Source organism: Haliotis rubra, unplaced genomic scaffold (genome assembly GCF_003918875.1).
Source record: "Haliotis rubra isolate DU_JTF1 unplaced genomic scaffold, ASM391887v1 Scf499, whole genome shotgun sequence".
Classification (NCBI taxonomy): Eukaryota; Metazoa; Mollusca; class Gastropoda; order Lepetellida; family Haliotidae; genus Haliotis; species Haliotis rubra.
Window position 1 is genome coordinate 125,768 of NW_025767189.1, and position 17,699 is coordinate 143,466.

General features: G+C 39.2%; 1 protein-coding gene and 1 long non-coding RNA gene across 3 annotated transcripts; one reads left to right on the forward strand and one right to left on the reverse strand.

Annotated features, from left to right (window-relative positions):
- Positions 1 to 2,162: 2,162 nt before the first annotated feature.
- Positions 2,163 to 17,515, reverse strand: LOC124291637 (putative ferric-chelate reductase 1 homolog). Its single transcript, XM_046728688.1, has 11 exons — positions 17,303 to 17,515; positions 16,718 to 16,813; positions 16,287 to 16,434; positions 15,481 to 15,597; positions 12,172 to 12,287; positions 11,046 to 11,132; positions 10,247 to 10,318; positions 9,280 to 9,379; positions 8,680 to 8,820; positions 5,312 to 5,385; positions 2,163 to 2,894 (listed from the first exon to the last, which is right to left on the reverse strand). Exons 1-11 carry the CDS (start codon positions 17,513 to 17,515, stop codon positions 2,799 to 2,801), a joined length of 1,260 nt encoding a protein of 419 aa, XP_046584644.1. The 3' UTR covers positions 2,163 to 2,798.
- LOC124291661 lies at positions 4,264 to 5,303 on the forward strand. 2 transcript variants are annotated; one of them, XR_006902256.1, is made up of 4 exons: positions 4,264 to 4,319; positions 4,360 to 4,479; positions 4,829 to 4,908; positions 4,972 to 5,303. It is a non-coding gene; the product is annotated as an uncharacterized LOC124291661 (long non-coding RNA). The 2 variants fall into 2 exon arrangements; XR_006902255.1 differs by lacking the exon at positions 4,972 to 5,303 and having other exon boundaries at positions 4,829 to 4,937.
- Positions 17,516 to 17,699: the final 184 nt, after the last annotated feature.

Here is a 17,699-nt window from a genome sequence, read left to right on the forward strand (position 1 = left end):
AATGGGCTTCACACATTGTACCCATGTGGGGATTCGAACCCGGGTCTTCGGCGTAACGAGCCAACGCTTTAACCACTAGGCTACCCCACCGCCCCTGGTTACTCATGAGCTTTAACTGAAAGCATTTACATTGGCGAAATGGCCAGCTTGTACACCCGTGATATAAACCCTGCCGGATGTGTAAATATATCCCTGGCTGTTGTAATTGTTTCTGTGAAGAGCTAAAGTGATTTATAGGAAGAGAGTTTTCATGGATGTCAACTTTTTTATTTGAGGAACACAACGTTTCGGAGTATATCCTTACTGATGACGGAGTAAGGATATACTCCGAAAGTTGTGTTCCTCATAATAAAGAAGTTGACATCTATAAAACTCTCTTCCTTATGTGTATCACATATACATGCCATTCAAAGACCTAAAGTGGTTTGTGTTCAAACTTCACTAATACTGAATTGCCTGGATCGGAGAGTGATTATAAATGACGACTGAGTTTATCTGGGCTTGGTGTAGCCTCCAGGGTTCCAGCTAACTTTCAGTGCAACATGTAATGGCCACAGCTTAATGAGACCTAGAGCTTGTGTAAAGGAGAAGTACACCCTGTAAGTTCTGGTATCCATGTAATTCTAGTCTTCCAGACTTTTTTGGTACATCTTCTTGTAACATATTAAGCTGCATGTAACTTGTTGCACTTCTGATAATTAGTCGTGTTGTGGCTTGTTGCACTTCTGGACCAACTTTTATGGATAACAACTTTTATTCGTTGCACTTCCTCTAATTAGTCATTTTATAACTGGTTGCACTTCTGTAAATTAGTCATTTTATAACAGGTTGCACTTCTGTAAATTAGTCATTTTATAACTGGTTGCACTTCTGTAAATTAATCATTTTGTATCTTGTTGCAATGTAACTTGTTGCAAATATAAATTGTACTTTCTGTAATTCGTTCTTCTTGTAATATATTGTAATAAATTCTGCTTGTTGTAACTTGTTGTACTTTCAGTAAATTGTGCCTTTTGAAACTTGACCCATCCTGTAAATTCGGCTTCTTGTAATTTGATGCCTGTCTCTAAATTTGTGTTTTGTAATTTGTTCCACATTAATGTAAATTTTAGGTTTTGGAGCCATTGGTGCGTCCTGTAAATTGTGTCTTGTATCTTCTTGTTCTTCATGTAACTTCTGGGGTTCCTGTAATGCTAGTGTTCCAATACTAACTGCTTCATGTAACTTGTAATCCATGTGACATCTATGATGCTTTATCGAAAACATCAGAAAATAACAGACAAAGCACTTTCAACAATAATTAATTCAATTAATTTTTATTGTTTCATCTGAATGGCCATAAAAATACATGCCGTATGAAAGTTTAATTTGTATAAGATCCCCTCCTTGTCTCTATTTTTAAAATAGAAATAACGACAATACATGCGTTCTGGATGCCTGAGGCAAGCACAGAACATCTTCATTATCCTCCGAAACATAAAAACTAATTATCTGAAGACAATGTGACACATTTATAATGTGTATAAACACTGTACATACATTAACACAACATGATTAATCTCGTTTTCCAATCATCTTTTAATATCAAATATCATACATAAAACAATTAATAAAATTGCATTCTTATTAGCAGATTGAATAGTACAAAAATAAAAGGGACAGCATTACTACAAGCCTGTGTCAACACATATGAACATGACAATGGGAACATAAGCGATTACCTTCTGTTAGCGGAAACAAAAACATGAACCTTTCAGTGCAATACTGAAAAATATATATGTTCCTGAGATGAAGAAACAACAATGGTCAGGTTCAAAATATTTAGTAAAATACAACTTTCACAATAAAATAAATTGTAAATAGAATGTGAACATTGAGGTTCCGTTATAAACACCATTTGAACTTTAAAAGATGACAAAGGTCTGACCAATGTGTTTTTTGTTAAATATACAATATATAGAGAACTGTCACTTGCTTATGTACATGGCAATATATTTATATACATGTGTATTCAACATTGTACAAGTGTGAAACAGGTATAAGGAATGTTTTGTTACACGCTCTTTGTGCATCTCACAGAAACTTTGCCAAGTCCATTATATCACATTTGCAAAACCATTATGCCATTTCCAGTTCATACCAAAATTTAGAACAGATAGATATTGACTCCTTATACATATATATTACACAAAATTAAAATATGAATTAAACTCTGATAGTTCCTCTTCATTATTATATGTTATATGAGAGTTAGGAATAATCTAATGAAACAACTTGGTTTAACTTGAAAAAAAACATCATTGAATTAATTCTGAAAGTTTACTCTTGAAAATCTTTTGATGGGCTCCTCCCCCGAGACAGATTTGTATGGATTAAAAAGGATGTCTACAGTGGCTCATCTTGGTGTATAAACACCATATATCCTCGCCGTATACGCACAGTATATGCTCGGTGTATACACATACATGACAGGCAGACATACAGCAACACTGTCTGAAACAGTGACTCTTACCTGAAGGAACCTCATTGAAAGGTATGTTATGCCTTTTGGAGAGGCTTGATATGCATGGATTTCTGTACGCTTGCAGGGGCATCTCATCTCTGATTCCAGGACAAACTTAAATAATATTTCCTCAGCAGTTTATCTCGGACACATGGATATAACATTTGACACATTTGATGGAACTCTTTCGAATAGCTGTAATATTTAGCAGGATATAAAAGAACATATAATCTGTTGGAAAACTGATAGGATATTTAGTTGCCCATAAGCATGGTGAATGCCAAGTTGGAGCTGTCTAGGAGATGATGATGACGACGATGATGGCAGCGGAGATGGCGGTGATGACAATTATGTGGAAGACGAGTAGAGCCTGTCGGGCCAAGGAACCCTGCTGGACAGACAGGACATGGTCAATTAGTGGGGAGGAGACAAGGTCTATATAAGCACCTGTTAACTTAGTTGTCATTGACACTTCAGCTACTAAAGTGCCACTTAAAGACAATACTGCAGCCATTGGCACTTCAGCTACTAAAGTGCCACTTAAAGACAATACTGCAGCCATTGGCACTTCAGCTACTAAAGTGCCACTTAAAGACAATACTGCAGCCATTGGCACTTCAGCTACTAAAGTGCCACTTAAAGACAATACTGCAGCCATTGGCACTTCAGCTACTAAAGTGCCACTTAAAGACAATACTGCAGCCATTGGCACTTCAGCTACTAAAGTGCTACTAAAGTGCCACTTAAAGACAATACTGCAGCCATTGGCACTTCAGCTACTAAAGCCACTTAAAGACAATACTGCAGCCATTGGCACTTCAGCTACTAAAGTGCCACTTAAAGACAATACTGCAGCCATTGGCACTTCAGCTACTAAAGTGCCACTTAAAGACAATACTGCAGCCATTGGCACTTCAGCTACTAAAGTGCCACTTAAAGACAATACTGCAGCCATTGGCACTTCAGCTACTAAAGTGCCACTTAAAGACAATACTGCAGCCATTGGCACTTCAGCTACTAAAGTGCCACTTAAAGACAATACTGCAGCCATTGGCACTTCAGCTACTAAAGTGCCACCTAAGGACAATACTGCAGCCATTGGCACTTCAGCTACTAAAGTGCCACCTAAAGACAATACTGCAGCCATTGGCACTTCAGCTACTTCAGCTACTAAAAGAAGCCACCTAAGCTACTAAAGTGCCACTTAAAGACAATACTGCAGCCATTGGCACTTCAGCTACTAAAGTGCCACTTAAAGACAATACTGCAGCCATTGGCACTTCAGCTACTAAAGTGCCACTTAAAGACAATACTGCAGCCATTGGCACTTCAGCACTAAAGTACTTAAAGCGCCACACTTCAGCTACTAAAGCCACAAGGACAATACTGCAGCCATTGGCACTTCAGCTACTAAAGTGCCACTTAAAGACAATACTGCAGCCATTGGCACTTCAGCTACTAAAGCGCCACCTAAGGACAATACTGCAGCCATTGGCACTTCAGCTACTAAAGCGCCACCTAAGGACAATACTGCAGCCATTGGCACTTCAGCTACTAAAGCGCCACTTAAAGACAATACTGCAGTAGTAGTGCTTACAAATGTGATCATATTCAGTGTAAATGTAACCATGATTACAAGTGGTAACTAGTATATACATAGTTGTCTGCCCCTGTGTTACTTGCTCTTAAACTGCCTGGAGCTCAGCATAAAGAGAATAAAACATGGACTGGTCAGGTTTGAGACATTTTACTCTATCTGAATGGGGTATCCATATTAAACAAAGGCACTGATACCAGACACATTACTGTTGTGAAGGTGTAAATGTCTGCTGTGAAGGTGTGAGGGTGTTGTGAAGGTGTAAATGTCTGCTGTGAAGGTGTGAGAGTGTTGTGAAGGTGTAAATGTCTGCTGTGAAGGTGTGAGAGTGTTGTGAAGATGTAAATGTCTACTGTGAAGGTGTGAGAGTGTTGTGAAGGTGTAAATGTCTGCTGTGAAGGTGTGAGAGTGTTGTGAAGTGTAAATGTCTGCTGTGAAGGTGTGAGAGTGTTGTGAAGGTGTAAATGTCTGCTGTGAAGGTGTTGAAGAAGTGTGAGAGTGTTGTGAAGGTGTAAATGTCTGCTGTGAAGGTGTGAGAAAGATGTAAATGTCTACTGTGAAGGTGTGAGAGTGTTGTAAAGGTGTGAATGTCTACTGTTGTGAGAGGTGTGAAGGTGTAAATGTCTGCTGTGAAGGTGTGAGAAGGTCTGTTGTGAAGGTGTAAGGTGTAAATGTCTGCTGTGAAGGTGTGAGAGTGTTGTAAGGGCGTGTAAATGTCTGTTGTGAAGGTGTAAATGTCTGCTGTGAAGGTGTGAGAGTGTTGTGAAGGTGTAAATGTCTGCTGTGAAGGTGTGAGAGTGTTGTGAAGGTGTAAATGTCTGCTGTGAAGGTGTGAGAGTGTTGTAAGGGCGTGTAAATGTCTGTTGTGAAGGTGTAAATGTCTGCTGTGAAGGTGTGAGAGTGTTTTGAAGGTGTAAATGTCTGTTGTGAAGATGTAAATGTTTGCTGTGAAAGTCTGTTGTGAAGGTGTGAGAGTCTGTTGTGAAGGTGTGAGAGTCTGTTGTGAAGGTGTCAGTGTCTGTTGTGAAGGTGTGAGAGTTTGTTGTGTGGGTGTGAGAGTCTGTTGTTAAGGTGTGAGAGTCTGTTGTGAAGGTGTGAGAGTCTGTTGTGAAGGTGTGAGAGTCTGTTGTGAAGGTGTAAGAGTATTGTAAAGGTGTGATAGTCTGCTGTAAAGGTGTGATAGTCTGTTGTGTGGGTGTAGGTGTGAGAACCTGTGGTTTTGATGGCTGAGCCTCTCTCTGAACTGGCATTCCCTTCTGAGCAAGCTGGTAATTTTCACTGCGATCTGGAACACAACAGCAACACAGTTAAGTGAGCGCCACTGCACTGCTAGTCTGTCCTAACTGTAAGTGTCTGTCAAATGATAACAAAACTCTTCCAGGACGATTTCACAAAGTGTAAATCACAAGGCTTTTTAAATTGAAGCCCAGAAAACTGTTCCACCTTATTCCCTTGGGATACTGTCACAGACTCCTCCAGTTTATATCCAAGACAAACTAGCTGTTAATAGGAATATTCAAAGCAAGTTGTGGACTGATGAATTATTAATTTTGATCATTAATAGTTCATCTTGTCAGATTCATACTGACACACCTAATGACATGTGGCTAGGCCACCTTACATCATACTGACACACCTAATGACATGTGGCTAGGCCACCTTACATCATACTGACACACCTAATGACATGTGGCTAGGCCACCTTACATCATACTGACACACCTACCCACCTTACACCTATGACATGTGGCTAGGCCACCTTACATCATACTGACACACCTAATGACATGTGGCTAGGCCACCTTACATCATACTGACACACCTAATGACATGTGGCTAGGCCACCTTACATCATACTGACACACCTAATGACATGTGGCTAGGCCACCTTACATCATACTGACACACCTAATGACATGTGGCTAGGCCACCTTACATCATACCGACACACCTAATGACATGTGGCTAGGCCACTTACATCATACTGACACACAAGCATCAAAAGACATACTGATACCAATACACCTAATGATATTTTACTGATACCAATACACCTAATGATATTTTACTGATACCAATACACCTAATGATATTTTACTGATATCAATACACCTAATGATATTTTACTGATACCAATACACCTAATGATATTTTACTGATATCAATACACCTAATGATATTTTACTGATACCAATACACCTAATGATATTTTACTGATACCAATACACCTAATGATATTTTACTGATACCAATACACCTAATGATATTTTACTGATACCAATACACCTAATGATATTTTACTGATACCAATACACCTAATGATATTTTACTCAAACCAATACACCTAATGATATTTTACTGATATCAATACACCGAATGATATTTTACTGATACCAATACACCTAATGATATTTTACTGATACCAATACACCTAATGATATTTTACTGATACCAATACACCTAATGATATTTTACTGATACCAATACACCTAATGATATTTTACTGATACCAATACACCTAATGATATTTTACTGATATCAATACACCTAATGATATTTTACTGATATCAATACACCTAATGATATTTTACTGATACCAATACACCTAATGATATTTTACTGATACCAATACACCTAATGATATTTTACTGATATCAATACACCTAATGATATTTTACTGATACCAATACACCTAATGATATTTTACTGATACCAATGCACCTAATGATATTTTACTGATACCAATACACCTAAAGATATTTTACTGATATCAATACACCGAATGATATTTTACTGATATCAATACACCTAATGATATTTTACTGATATCAATACACCTAATGATATTTTACTGATACCAATACACCTAATGATATTTTACTGATACCAATACACCTAATGATATTTTACTGATATCAATACACCTAATGATATTTTACTGATATCAATACACCTAATGATATTTTACTGATACCAATACACCTGATATTTTACTGATACCAATACACCTAATGATATTTTACTGATACCAATACACCTAATGATATTTTACTGATACCAATACACCTAATGATATTTTACTGATATCAATACACCTAATGATATTTTACTGATATCAATACACCTAATGATATTTTACTGATACCAATACACCTAATGATATTTTACTGATACCAATACACCTAATGATATTTTACTGATATCAATACACCTAATGATATTTTACTGATACCAATACACCTGATATTTCACTGATACCAATACACCTAATGATATTTTACTGATACCAATACACCTAATGATATTTTACTGATATCAATACACCTAATGATATTTTACTGATATCAATACATCTAATGGTATTACACTGACACCAATAAAATATATCAAATCCAACTAGTCTGCAGCTCATTTCAAACTATTGGCATGTCTAAAATAACTCTGGGAACAGCCAGTCTCTCTGGATTTTCGTTCACCTCAGACTCAGGGTCTGAAGGCAGAGCCTATCCTAAATACCATTCCCACATAACACTGATCAACACCAGTACTACATCTTGTTCAGCTTGACCTGAGCTACTCTACATATGCATGACCCAGGAGGTCAAATGGCACAAACGGCTGGTCGAGTTAACTTCATTAAATAGGGGAGAAAAGGAATGTTTATTAATGTTGCATTCATGCAAAGCATGCATACATGGATTCGCTACACCCCAAATCGAAAACATTAAACCATCTGTAGATTCTTTTTTAAAGAAAGTTTGGACAGTGCTGACGATTTTTCGATTCAAACGGCGACCTTGTCTCGGTTGTTCGGACATGTTGACAATCAACTGACAAAGGTGCACCCCTTGACAATAATAGACCGAACCAGTTGTGACACGGTCACGCAATGCATTAGTATTCACTTGATCAGGTCAAGCTGAACAAGCTGTACATGTGCATATGACATGCAAAATATGTTTGAATTCCTGGAAATATACTTAAATAATAAGACAATTCATATTTCACACCACAATAGGGCATGCTACAAATGGCACAATACCATTACCCTGGATGACTTTTACACTCCACGGTCGTTCTCAGCTCCCTGAGGATCATACTACCAAAGCTGGCTGTCAGGCACCAGAAGTTAACAGTCACAATATCATAACATTCCTACTAGGTACCCATTTCCTGCAGAGTGAACAGAAGCCTACTTCGAACAATGTAGCTTGTGTAAGGAGAAACCCAGAAACTCTCAGGAGACAAACCACTGAACATGGTCACCAATCAATGTATTCTCAACCAAGGCTGGTTAAATTCACCAGCTTTATCCCGCCTCAGACATAAGTGTTGTACACTGAAGAGAACCTGCGACCTGATAAGATCCAGGTTAGAATTTGGTCTTCGGCAACCCATGCTTGATGTAAGAGGAGACAAAAGGGATCGGGTGGTCAGGATCGCTGACTTGGTTGACACATGTCATCATATCCCAATGGCATAGATCAATGCTCATGCTGTTGATCACTGGATTGTCTGGTCAAGACTCGATTTACAAACAAACAAAATATGAAGAGAGGATGCTGGCAATCAGACTGACCTTTAGACTCGGCTTGGCACTTGAAGCAGACGAGGAGGAACTCAACGAGGACCTGCCATACAACATAGCCCACCAGGATCCAAGTCACGTAGCTGGGGATGGCTGGCTTGCCAAGGTTCACACCCAGGAAAACTGTCACCACTGAAGAATACAAACAAAGCAAAACTGATATTTGACAAGACTCCCATATTTGTGTCACCAATGTTTTCCATCTCTTATTTGGTTTTTGGAGTGAATGGATTACACGAAAAGGTTTCCATCTTCATGAAAGACATTTGAATATAATTTGAAACAAAACTGATAGATTAACATAAAGTCTAAATGCTCTGAAGCTCAACAAAATAATGAAAAAATAATTATGGTCATATCGTTCATCAGATTAAATTTATGTTAGCAACTTTAAAGGACTCTATAGCGGGGAAATAGTAACACCAAGTTTCAGCTTCAAAGGCCTTGTAGTTTTAGAGAAGATACCAGTTAACAACAGATCAACAGACAATCACATGGCACAACCCGACAGATAACAAGAAACACACCATGCCTAAATGTATTTAATCTTTAGGTTCATGTGAGTTAGTAATGCTGACTGATGGTACCAACCTGCAAGGATATGGGCTGCCGTCCCCACTCCGAAGTGGGCCCAGTTGAAGATAGGTCGATTGGCATCATTCGGATGGGGTCGGAACAGAGCCATGATTGGCTGAAAGTTTAATGTTATACTTATGTAGCGGTCATAAAATTTCTGAGTCCCATGCTGGGATTAGATCCATGGACCTTCTGATCTGAAGGTGGACGCCTTGTCCACATGACCAATGGGTTAACCCCCATCAGCAAGCTGACAAGGTAAGGATGGCATCTAAATGATGACTCCACGTCCTGCCACACTAACATGAACACCAACAGTATGAAATGTAATACATTTCCCACTTGCACAAAGCCCTCTTAGCACTATGATGATCCTAACTCCCTTTGTCCAAGCCCTTAGATGGCTTTGTTTAACATAGTCAGTTGTAGCCCTTAGGTGGCTTTGTGCACGAGGGCCCAGATCCTTTATCAGATGGATATAATTGCTTCAAAACTGTCTAAAGCCATCTACCTCTTCATCGTGAAGATTTAAATACTACATTTTCGATCTTTGCCATCTTCATGGAAACATTTGACTGTCCTATTTGTGCATTATTTTTATCTTTGTTCGCTTTAATTTCATGAGAAAATTGTTGGTTTACAAAAGGTTAGAAAAATGAATGAGTAAAGACAAGCTTAAAGAGTCTCCATGTAAGATGTCAGACCAAAGAAAAATATGTAGCCAGATGGTCAGACAGGAGCAAAACATATAGAGAGATGGTCAGACAAGAGACAGACGTATCAGACAGGAGACAGACAGACGGTCAGGATACAAACACAGACATGTAAGACTAAAGCCAGGGTAGACATATCAGACAGGAAACAGATATGGATATGTCTAACAGGATACAGACATAGACATATTACACAGGAGATAAACATAGACGTTTCAGACAGGAAAAGGATGCATTGATACTGCATGGTGGAGAAGTGTTTGACTTACATTCAGCACTGCCAGAACTGTGACAATGACACCAAGGATTGGGTGAGCCTTCTTTGAAGCCTCTTCTCCAAGCTGGAAGAGACCAAATACAAGTTCCATATTACTGTTGGTGACCTGTTACCAATGGTGCTGTATTACTGTTTTGTTAGTCTTGTACATTTTTCTCAAACCTGAATCTGAGTTGTGTTACTACCACATGTAGTATACGTAGAATTTGTGCAGTATCAGCGACATTTTACAACAGTTAAGACAAGATTCTTTTATGACTGACAAATTCTTTATTCTGTTATAATGTGAGAGTGAGAGAGTGAGTTTAGTTTCACGCCACTTTTAGCAATATTCCAGTAATATCACGGCGGGAACACAATAAATGGGCTTCACACAATGTACCCATATGGGGAATTGAACCCGAGTAGGCGTGACTAGCAAAGTTATAATGTGAGACTTCAGTATTGGTGGGGCGGTGGGGTAGCCTAGTGGTTAAAGCGTTGGCTCGTCACGCCGAAGACCCGGGTTTGAATCCCCACATGTGTACAATGTGTGAAGCCCATTTCTGGTGTCCCCTGCCGTGATGTTGCTGGAATATTGCTAAAAGCGGCGTAAAACCAAACTCAGTCAGTCAGTCAGTCAGTAATGGTCACTGAGTGCTTCACAAGGGTATAAGGATATATACCCATGCATCATGTTGCATCATAATTAAATAAAGAATCTTGCCTTCAATGTTACTTAACATCTCCTAAAATGCCAATCAACAGTTGAAATTACAGTCGTGTCATACTTGTTGAATGAAAGTACTCACTTCACTCCAGCCCTTCACATCCACAAAGATGAGGATGAATGCTGTAACGGCGGCCAGCAACACCAGCATCATGAAGCTACGATGAAGCTAAAGAGAAACATACACCAAAGTAAGAATTAAAAACATGTAAGCCACAGTGTTTCAGAATCATTTCTCCATTATCTGGCTTTAAACAAAAAGGGATCAGGCAGTTCAAACTCAAGACTTGCGATGTCAGACAGGAGATAATGTTTATCGCCATGAAATCATCTGGATATATAATTTTCTGGATAAAGTAATCATGGGCTCAGAAAAGTGTGTGCCATGTTCAGTGTTCCCAGAGTTAACTGTTTAGAAAGCAGTGTTGTCAGGCTGACATAGGTTTATTGTAGTTCTTAGAATGTGGGCAAAGAAATTAATGCTTTAAGAATAGTTGAGGTAGAATTTGGGCGATGAGATTTACAACCATGAAAATGCATTAAAAAAAAAGTTGCCACTTTTTTCATGAAATATCATGGTTAGTGAGTGAGTGAGTTTAGTTTTACGGTGCGGCACTCAGCAATATTCCAGCTATATGGTGGCGGTCTGTAAATAACTGAGTCTGGACCAGACAATCCAGTGATCAACAGCATGAGCATGATCTACGCAATTCTGAACCGATGACATGTGTCAACCAAGTCAGCAAGACTGACCGCCCGATCCCTTTAGTCGCCTCTTACGACAAGCATGGGCTACTGAAGACCAATTCTAACACGGATCTTCACAGGTCCCAACTTGACACGCTACCAAGAGGCTCCAAATCTCATGATTCCACAGATTACCACATGGTATCACTTTTCACGATTAATGATTATATGAGATTCTGTGAGTGAGAGAGTGAGTTTAGGTTTATGCCAATTTTAGCAATATTCAAGCAATATCACAGTGGGTGACACCAGAAATGGGCTTCACACATTGGACCCATGTGTGGAATCGAACCCAGATCTTCAGCGTGACGAGCATACGCTTAACCTCTAGGCTACCCCACCATCTCCAGAATTCTGTCAGCTCCTCTCCCCAGTATCATGCTTTGCTGCCTCAAAGTAAACATTTCAGAAAGGCTGGATGACAATTCAAGACAACATGATCACATGATCATGGCACCTACCTGGAACCACACTTTCTCCCCACAGCACTTGCTCTCAGGCCACTGAGGCTTGTAATAGCGAGCGATGACGATACCGAGGCTTGCAGCAAATATCCAGGCTAAAACCATCAAGGAGCCTAAAACAGAATAATATATGGTCACCATAACTACAATGTGCTGACAGTGTATGGTCACCTTAGTGCTAAGATTACTTAGTAAGACTTTTGTAGGTCTATGTCAAGGTATGGGAGTTATGATCACCTTAGTGCTAAGATTACTTAGTAAGACTTTTGTAGGTCTATGTCAAGGTGTGGGAGTTATGATCACCTTAGTGCTAAGATTACTTAGTAAGACTTTTGTAGGTCTATGTCAAGGTGTGGGGTTATGATCACCTTAGTGCTAAGATTACTTAGTAAGACTTTTGCAGGTCTATGTCAAGGTGTGGGGGTTATGATCACCTTAGTGCTAAGATTGCTTTGTAAGACCTTTGTAGGTCTATGTCAAGGTGTGGAGGTTATGATCACCTTAGTGCTAAGATTACTTTGTAAGACTTTTGTAGGTCTATGTCAAGGTGTGGGGGTTATGATCACCTTAGTGCTAGGATTGCTTTGTAAGACTTTTGTAGGTCTATGTCAAGGTGTGGGGGTTATGATCACGTTAGTGCTAGGATTGCTTTGTAAGACTTTTGTAGGTCTATGTCAAGGTGTGGGGGTTATGATCACCTTAGTGCTAAGATTACTTTGTAAGACTTTTGTAGGTCTTTGTCAAGGTGTGGGGGTTATGATCACCTTAGTGCTAAGATTACTTTGTAAGACTTTTGTAGGTCTATGTCAAGGTGTGGGGTTATGATCACCTTAGTGCTAAGATGCTTTGTAAGACTTTTGTAGGTCTATGTCAAGGTGTGGGAGTTATGATCACCTTAGTGCTAAGATTGCTTTGTAAGACTTTTGTAGGTCTATGTCAAGGTGTGGGGGTTATGATCACCTTAGTGCTAAGATTACTTTGTAAGACTTTTGTAGGTCTATGTCAAGGTGTGGGGTTATGATCACCTTAGTGCTAAGATTACTTAGTAAGACTTTTGTAGGTCTATGTCAAGGTGTGGGGTTATGATCACCTTAGTGCTAAGATTGCTTTGTAAGACTTTTGTAGGTCTTTGTCAAGGTGTGGGAGTTATGATCACCTTAGTGCTAAGATTGCTTTGTAAGACTTTTGTAGGTCTATGTCAAGGTGTGGGAGTTATGATCACCTTAGTGCTAAGATTACTTTGTAAGACTTTTGTAGGTCTATGTCAAGGTGTAAGAGTTGTGATCACCTCAGTGCTAAGATTACTTAGTAAGACTTTTGTAGGTCTATGTCAAGGTGTAAGAGTTGTGATCACCTTAGTGCTAAGATTACTTAGTAAGACTTTTGTAGGTCTATGTCAAGGTGTAAGAGTTATGATCACCTTAGTGCTAAGATTACTTTGTAAGACTTTTGTAGGTCTATGTCAAGGTGTAAGAGTTGTGATCACCTCAGTGCTAAGATTACTTTGTAAAGACTTTTGTAGGTCTATGTCAAGGTGTGGGAGTTGTGATCACCTCAGTGCTAAGATTACTTAGTAAAGACTTTGTAGGTCTATGTCAAGGTGTGGGAGTTATGATCACCTTAGTGCTAAGATTACTTTGTAAGACTTTTGTAGGTCTATGTCAAGGTGTGGGAGTTATGATCACCTTAGTGCTAAGATTACTTTGTAAGACTTTTGTAGGTCTATGTCAAGGTGTAAGAGTTGTGATCACCTCAGTGCTAAGATTACTTTGTAAGACTTTTGTAGGTCTATGTCAAGGTGTAAGAGTTATGATCACCTTAGTGCTAAGATTACTTTGTAAGACTTTTGTAGGTCTATGTCAAGGTGTAAGAGTTGTGATCACCTCAGTGCTAAGATTACTTAGTAAGACTTTTGTAGGTCTATGTCAAGGTGTAAGAGTTGTGATCACGTCAGTGCTAAGATTACTTAGTAAGACTTTTGTAGGTCTATGTCAAGGTGTGGGAGTTATGATCACCTTAGTGCTAAGATTACTTTGTAAGACTTTTGTAGGTCTATGTCAAGGTGTAAGAGTTGTGATCACCTCAGTGCTAAGATTACTTAGTAAGACTTTTGTAGGTCTATGTCAAGGTGTAAGAGTTGTGATCACCTTAGTGCTAAGATTACTTAGTAAGACTTTTGTAGGTCTATGTCAAGGTGTAAGAGTTGTGATCACCTCAGTGCTAAGATTACTTTGTAAGACTTTTGCAGGTCTATGTCAAGGTGTGGGGGTTATGATCACCTTAGTGCTAAGATTGCTTTGTAAGACTTTTGTAGGTCTTTGTCAAGGTGTGGGGTTATGATCACCTTAGTGCTAAGATTACTTTGTAAGACTTTTGTAGGTCTATGTCAAGGTGTAAGAGTTGTGATCACCTCAGTGCTAAGATTACTTTGTAAGACTTTTGTAGGTCTTTGTCAAGGTGTGGGAGTTATGATCACTTTAGTGCTAAGATTACTTTGTAAGACTTTTGTAGGTCTATGTCAAGGTGTGGGAGTTATGATCACATTAGATTGCTTTGTATGACGGCAACTGATCATGTAGTGATGAAGTCTTGAGTGTAAGTAGAATATGTAGAGATAAGTCTACCGGTAGAGGTTTCAAACTACAGTCAAATCCCGATGAGTCGAATCTCTGGGGACCAAGTAATAGATTCGACTTATCGATGTATTCGAGACATAGGTATGTCTATGAGGGTAGAAAAAAAGATGATCCAGTCCTAATTCCTCCACCTAAGCATTTGTTTACCTAATGATTTCCCTATCACTAATAGGGGCACCTTATCAGTTCCAGTCTGATTAGCACAGACAGTGATTTCCGTAAAATCACTAATCTGCCTTTTGAACTCACCCGTCAAAGGCGGAAAGGTGTGAGCTGCGCTGGTTTGTTTATTGGATCAGTTTGCTACACCAATCAACTTCTCATTGACTGACTTCGGCTTATGTATACAAGATTGCTGTTGTTTGAATCTCATGGGACCAAATTTTCTTCTCGAGTCATTGTGTGTATTTATGAGTCGAATTCGTGTAACCGGTATTCAAATGATGACAACTATTACAGGGAATGGTCGGGACCGACAGGTACTTCGAGTTATGCGTAATATTCGAGACACCGACATTCGACTCATCGGGATTTGACTGTATTTCTTTTCATGATCGGCAAAAAAATGTGTTGTTTTTTTTAAATGCCTCTCCTGATAACATGGTTAACATGACTATATAGTCTGGTATATCATTGTACAGATGCTAATAGTTATGTTTGTGCTTCTCACCGTGTGCCTTGACGAATGCGTCTGGGATGGCGCCAGTGGACAGTTCCTCAAACTTCTGTAAGTCGGCAGCTCTGGCTGTTACATATGGCCTCTTGTCATGTTTCTTAATAGTGGACGCTGAGTACAAAAATTAATCACATTTGATAATCAAGTAGATTATCATGAAGGACTCTCTAAGCACAGGAAGTTAATTCTGACTGGGGTCCTGTTTCACAGCATCAATGCCGCAACATGGCGGGTCTGTTGTACCAGACATGAGCATTTTCTTCCAATGTCTACAGGCAACAAAGTTCTATACTGAAAACACAGGATATCTATCTCCTTAGCCTACACATAATATAGCTCTGCATTGAAAAAGCAGTACGTTTCACTCCAGTTTACAAATAATAAAGCTATACATTGAAAACGGAGTACGCTCATCTCTAGATAACAAGGGTCTATGTTCATCTCCTTAGTCTATAGATAACAAGGGTCTATGTTCATCTCCTTAGTCTATAGATAACAAAGGTCTTTGTTCATCTCCTTAGTCTATAGATAACAAAGGTCTATGTTCATCTCCTTAGTCTATAGATAAAGGTCTATGTTCATCTCCTTAGTCTATAGATAACAAGGGTCTATGTTCATCTCCTTAGTCTATAGATAACAAGGGTCTATGTTCATCTCCTTAGTCTATAGATAACAAGGGTCTATGTTCATCTCCTTAGTCTATAGATAACTCAGATCTACATTAAAAATGCAGTACGTTTATCTTAACACAAAAAGTATAGCAAAGATCACCTGAACACAAAAAGTCTAGAAAAGATCACCTGCGAGAGACTCCCCCATGGCCAGCAGCAGATATCTATTTCGGGTCAAGTCAAACAAATTTTGGTCCAGGCTTCCTTGTTTGGATAGATTAAAAGAACACTGGAACACTCCATCAGTGTAGGAACCACTCTGCATGACAGCGCCAGCCTGGAACACCAGCAGTAAATTACTACATATTCCGAAAGGTGTATATAAATATAGAACAGAGCTTTGAGCACTAATGAGACAGTGAGTGAGTGAGACAGACAACTGAATCTGGGTCAGGCAAACCAAGGACAGTAACATGAGCAGTTCTACATCTCAACAGAATTACTATCAAATCACATGTATCAGTCAAACCACTGAGCCGAATCTCCAAATAGAATCAAGTCATTCCTAACCACACGGTACTGGGACCTATTTCCCCCCTTATGACCAGTTTCATACTTACAGTTTCAATCTGAATGTTTGATCTCCCATCGTTCCGAGAGTTGGAGACAGCCATGGTACCTTGGAAGTAAGAACACTCTGTCACACCATCTGCTCCCTGGAACAAAGAGTGACTGAGTGAGTTTAGTTTTATGCCGGACTCAGCAATATTCCAGCTATATGGTGGCAGTCAGTAAATAATCAAGTCTGGACCAGACAATCCAGTGATCAACAGCATGAGCATCAATCTGTGCAATTGGGAACCGATGACATTTGTCAACCAAATCAGCGAGCCAGACCACCCGATCCTGTTAGTCGCCTCTTACGACAAGCATGGGTAATTGAATATCAATATTCTAACCCGGACCTTCTTGGGTACCTGGAACAAAGAGGTCACTTCTTTGATTGAGTGAGTGAATTGGGGTTTACGTGGCTTTCATCAATATTCCAGCTATATCATGGTGGGGGACACAAGATCACTTCTTTGAGGATCAAATGGATGTACCTGTTGACTGTGAAGTCATAATTAGCTACTGGAAGCACTCATAAAATCCCGAACACCTTCATCAATTTGATATTTTCCTTGCATTATGAAACACTGGCTCACCATCGTCTGGTCATCCGACAAACCTACAGCCATCCAAGTATTGCCTGTCCCAGGGAGGCTGGCCTGGATGAAGAACTTGACGTCGCTGCTGCTGTCTTCCCAGCCGACAATGCTGTCTATCCCAGCCGACAATGAAGGTGCAATTTTTCGCGGTGCTAGGCTGGAGAGGAAGAAATCATGGAATACAGCCTTTTTTCTTGTTTCTATTGCCATTTTTTTTTAAGAAGCAAAAATATTAATTAATTTTCCTGCTGGAAAATAAAAGAAATATTGGCCAAAAATCTAAACTTATTTTTTTTATTGTTTTGTACCCCATACCAAATTGTCAAAAATTACTTTTAGTTTTCAATAGGAATATTACTTGGACTGGTGATTTTTATTTTTAATTTTTTTCCCT

Coding starts and splice junctions, on each gene's coding strand:
- LOC124291637 (XM_046728688.1), bottom strand. CDS start 17,515: ATGGCAATAGAAACAAGAAAAAAGGCTGTATTCCATGATTTCTTCCTC. Junction 9,380..10,246: donor CAGTTCTGGCAGTGCTGAAT/GTAAGTCAAACA, acceptor TTAAACTTTCAG/CCAATCATGGCTCTGTTCCG. Junction 5,386..8,679: donor GTGCCAAGCCGAGTCTAAAG/GTCAGTCTGATT, acceptor GTTGTGTTCCAG/ATCGCAGTGAAAATTACCAG.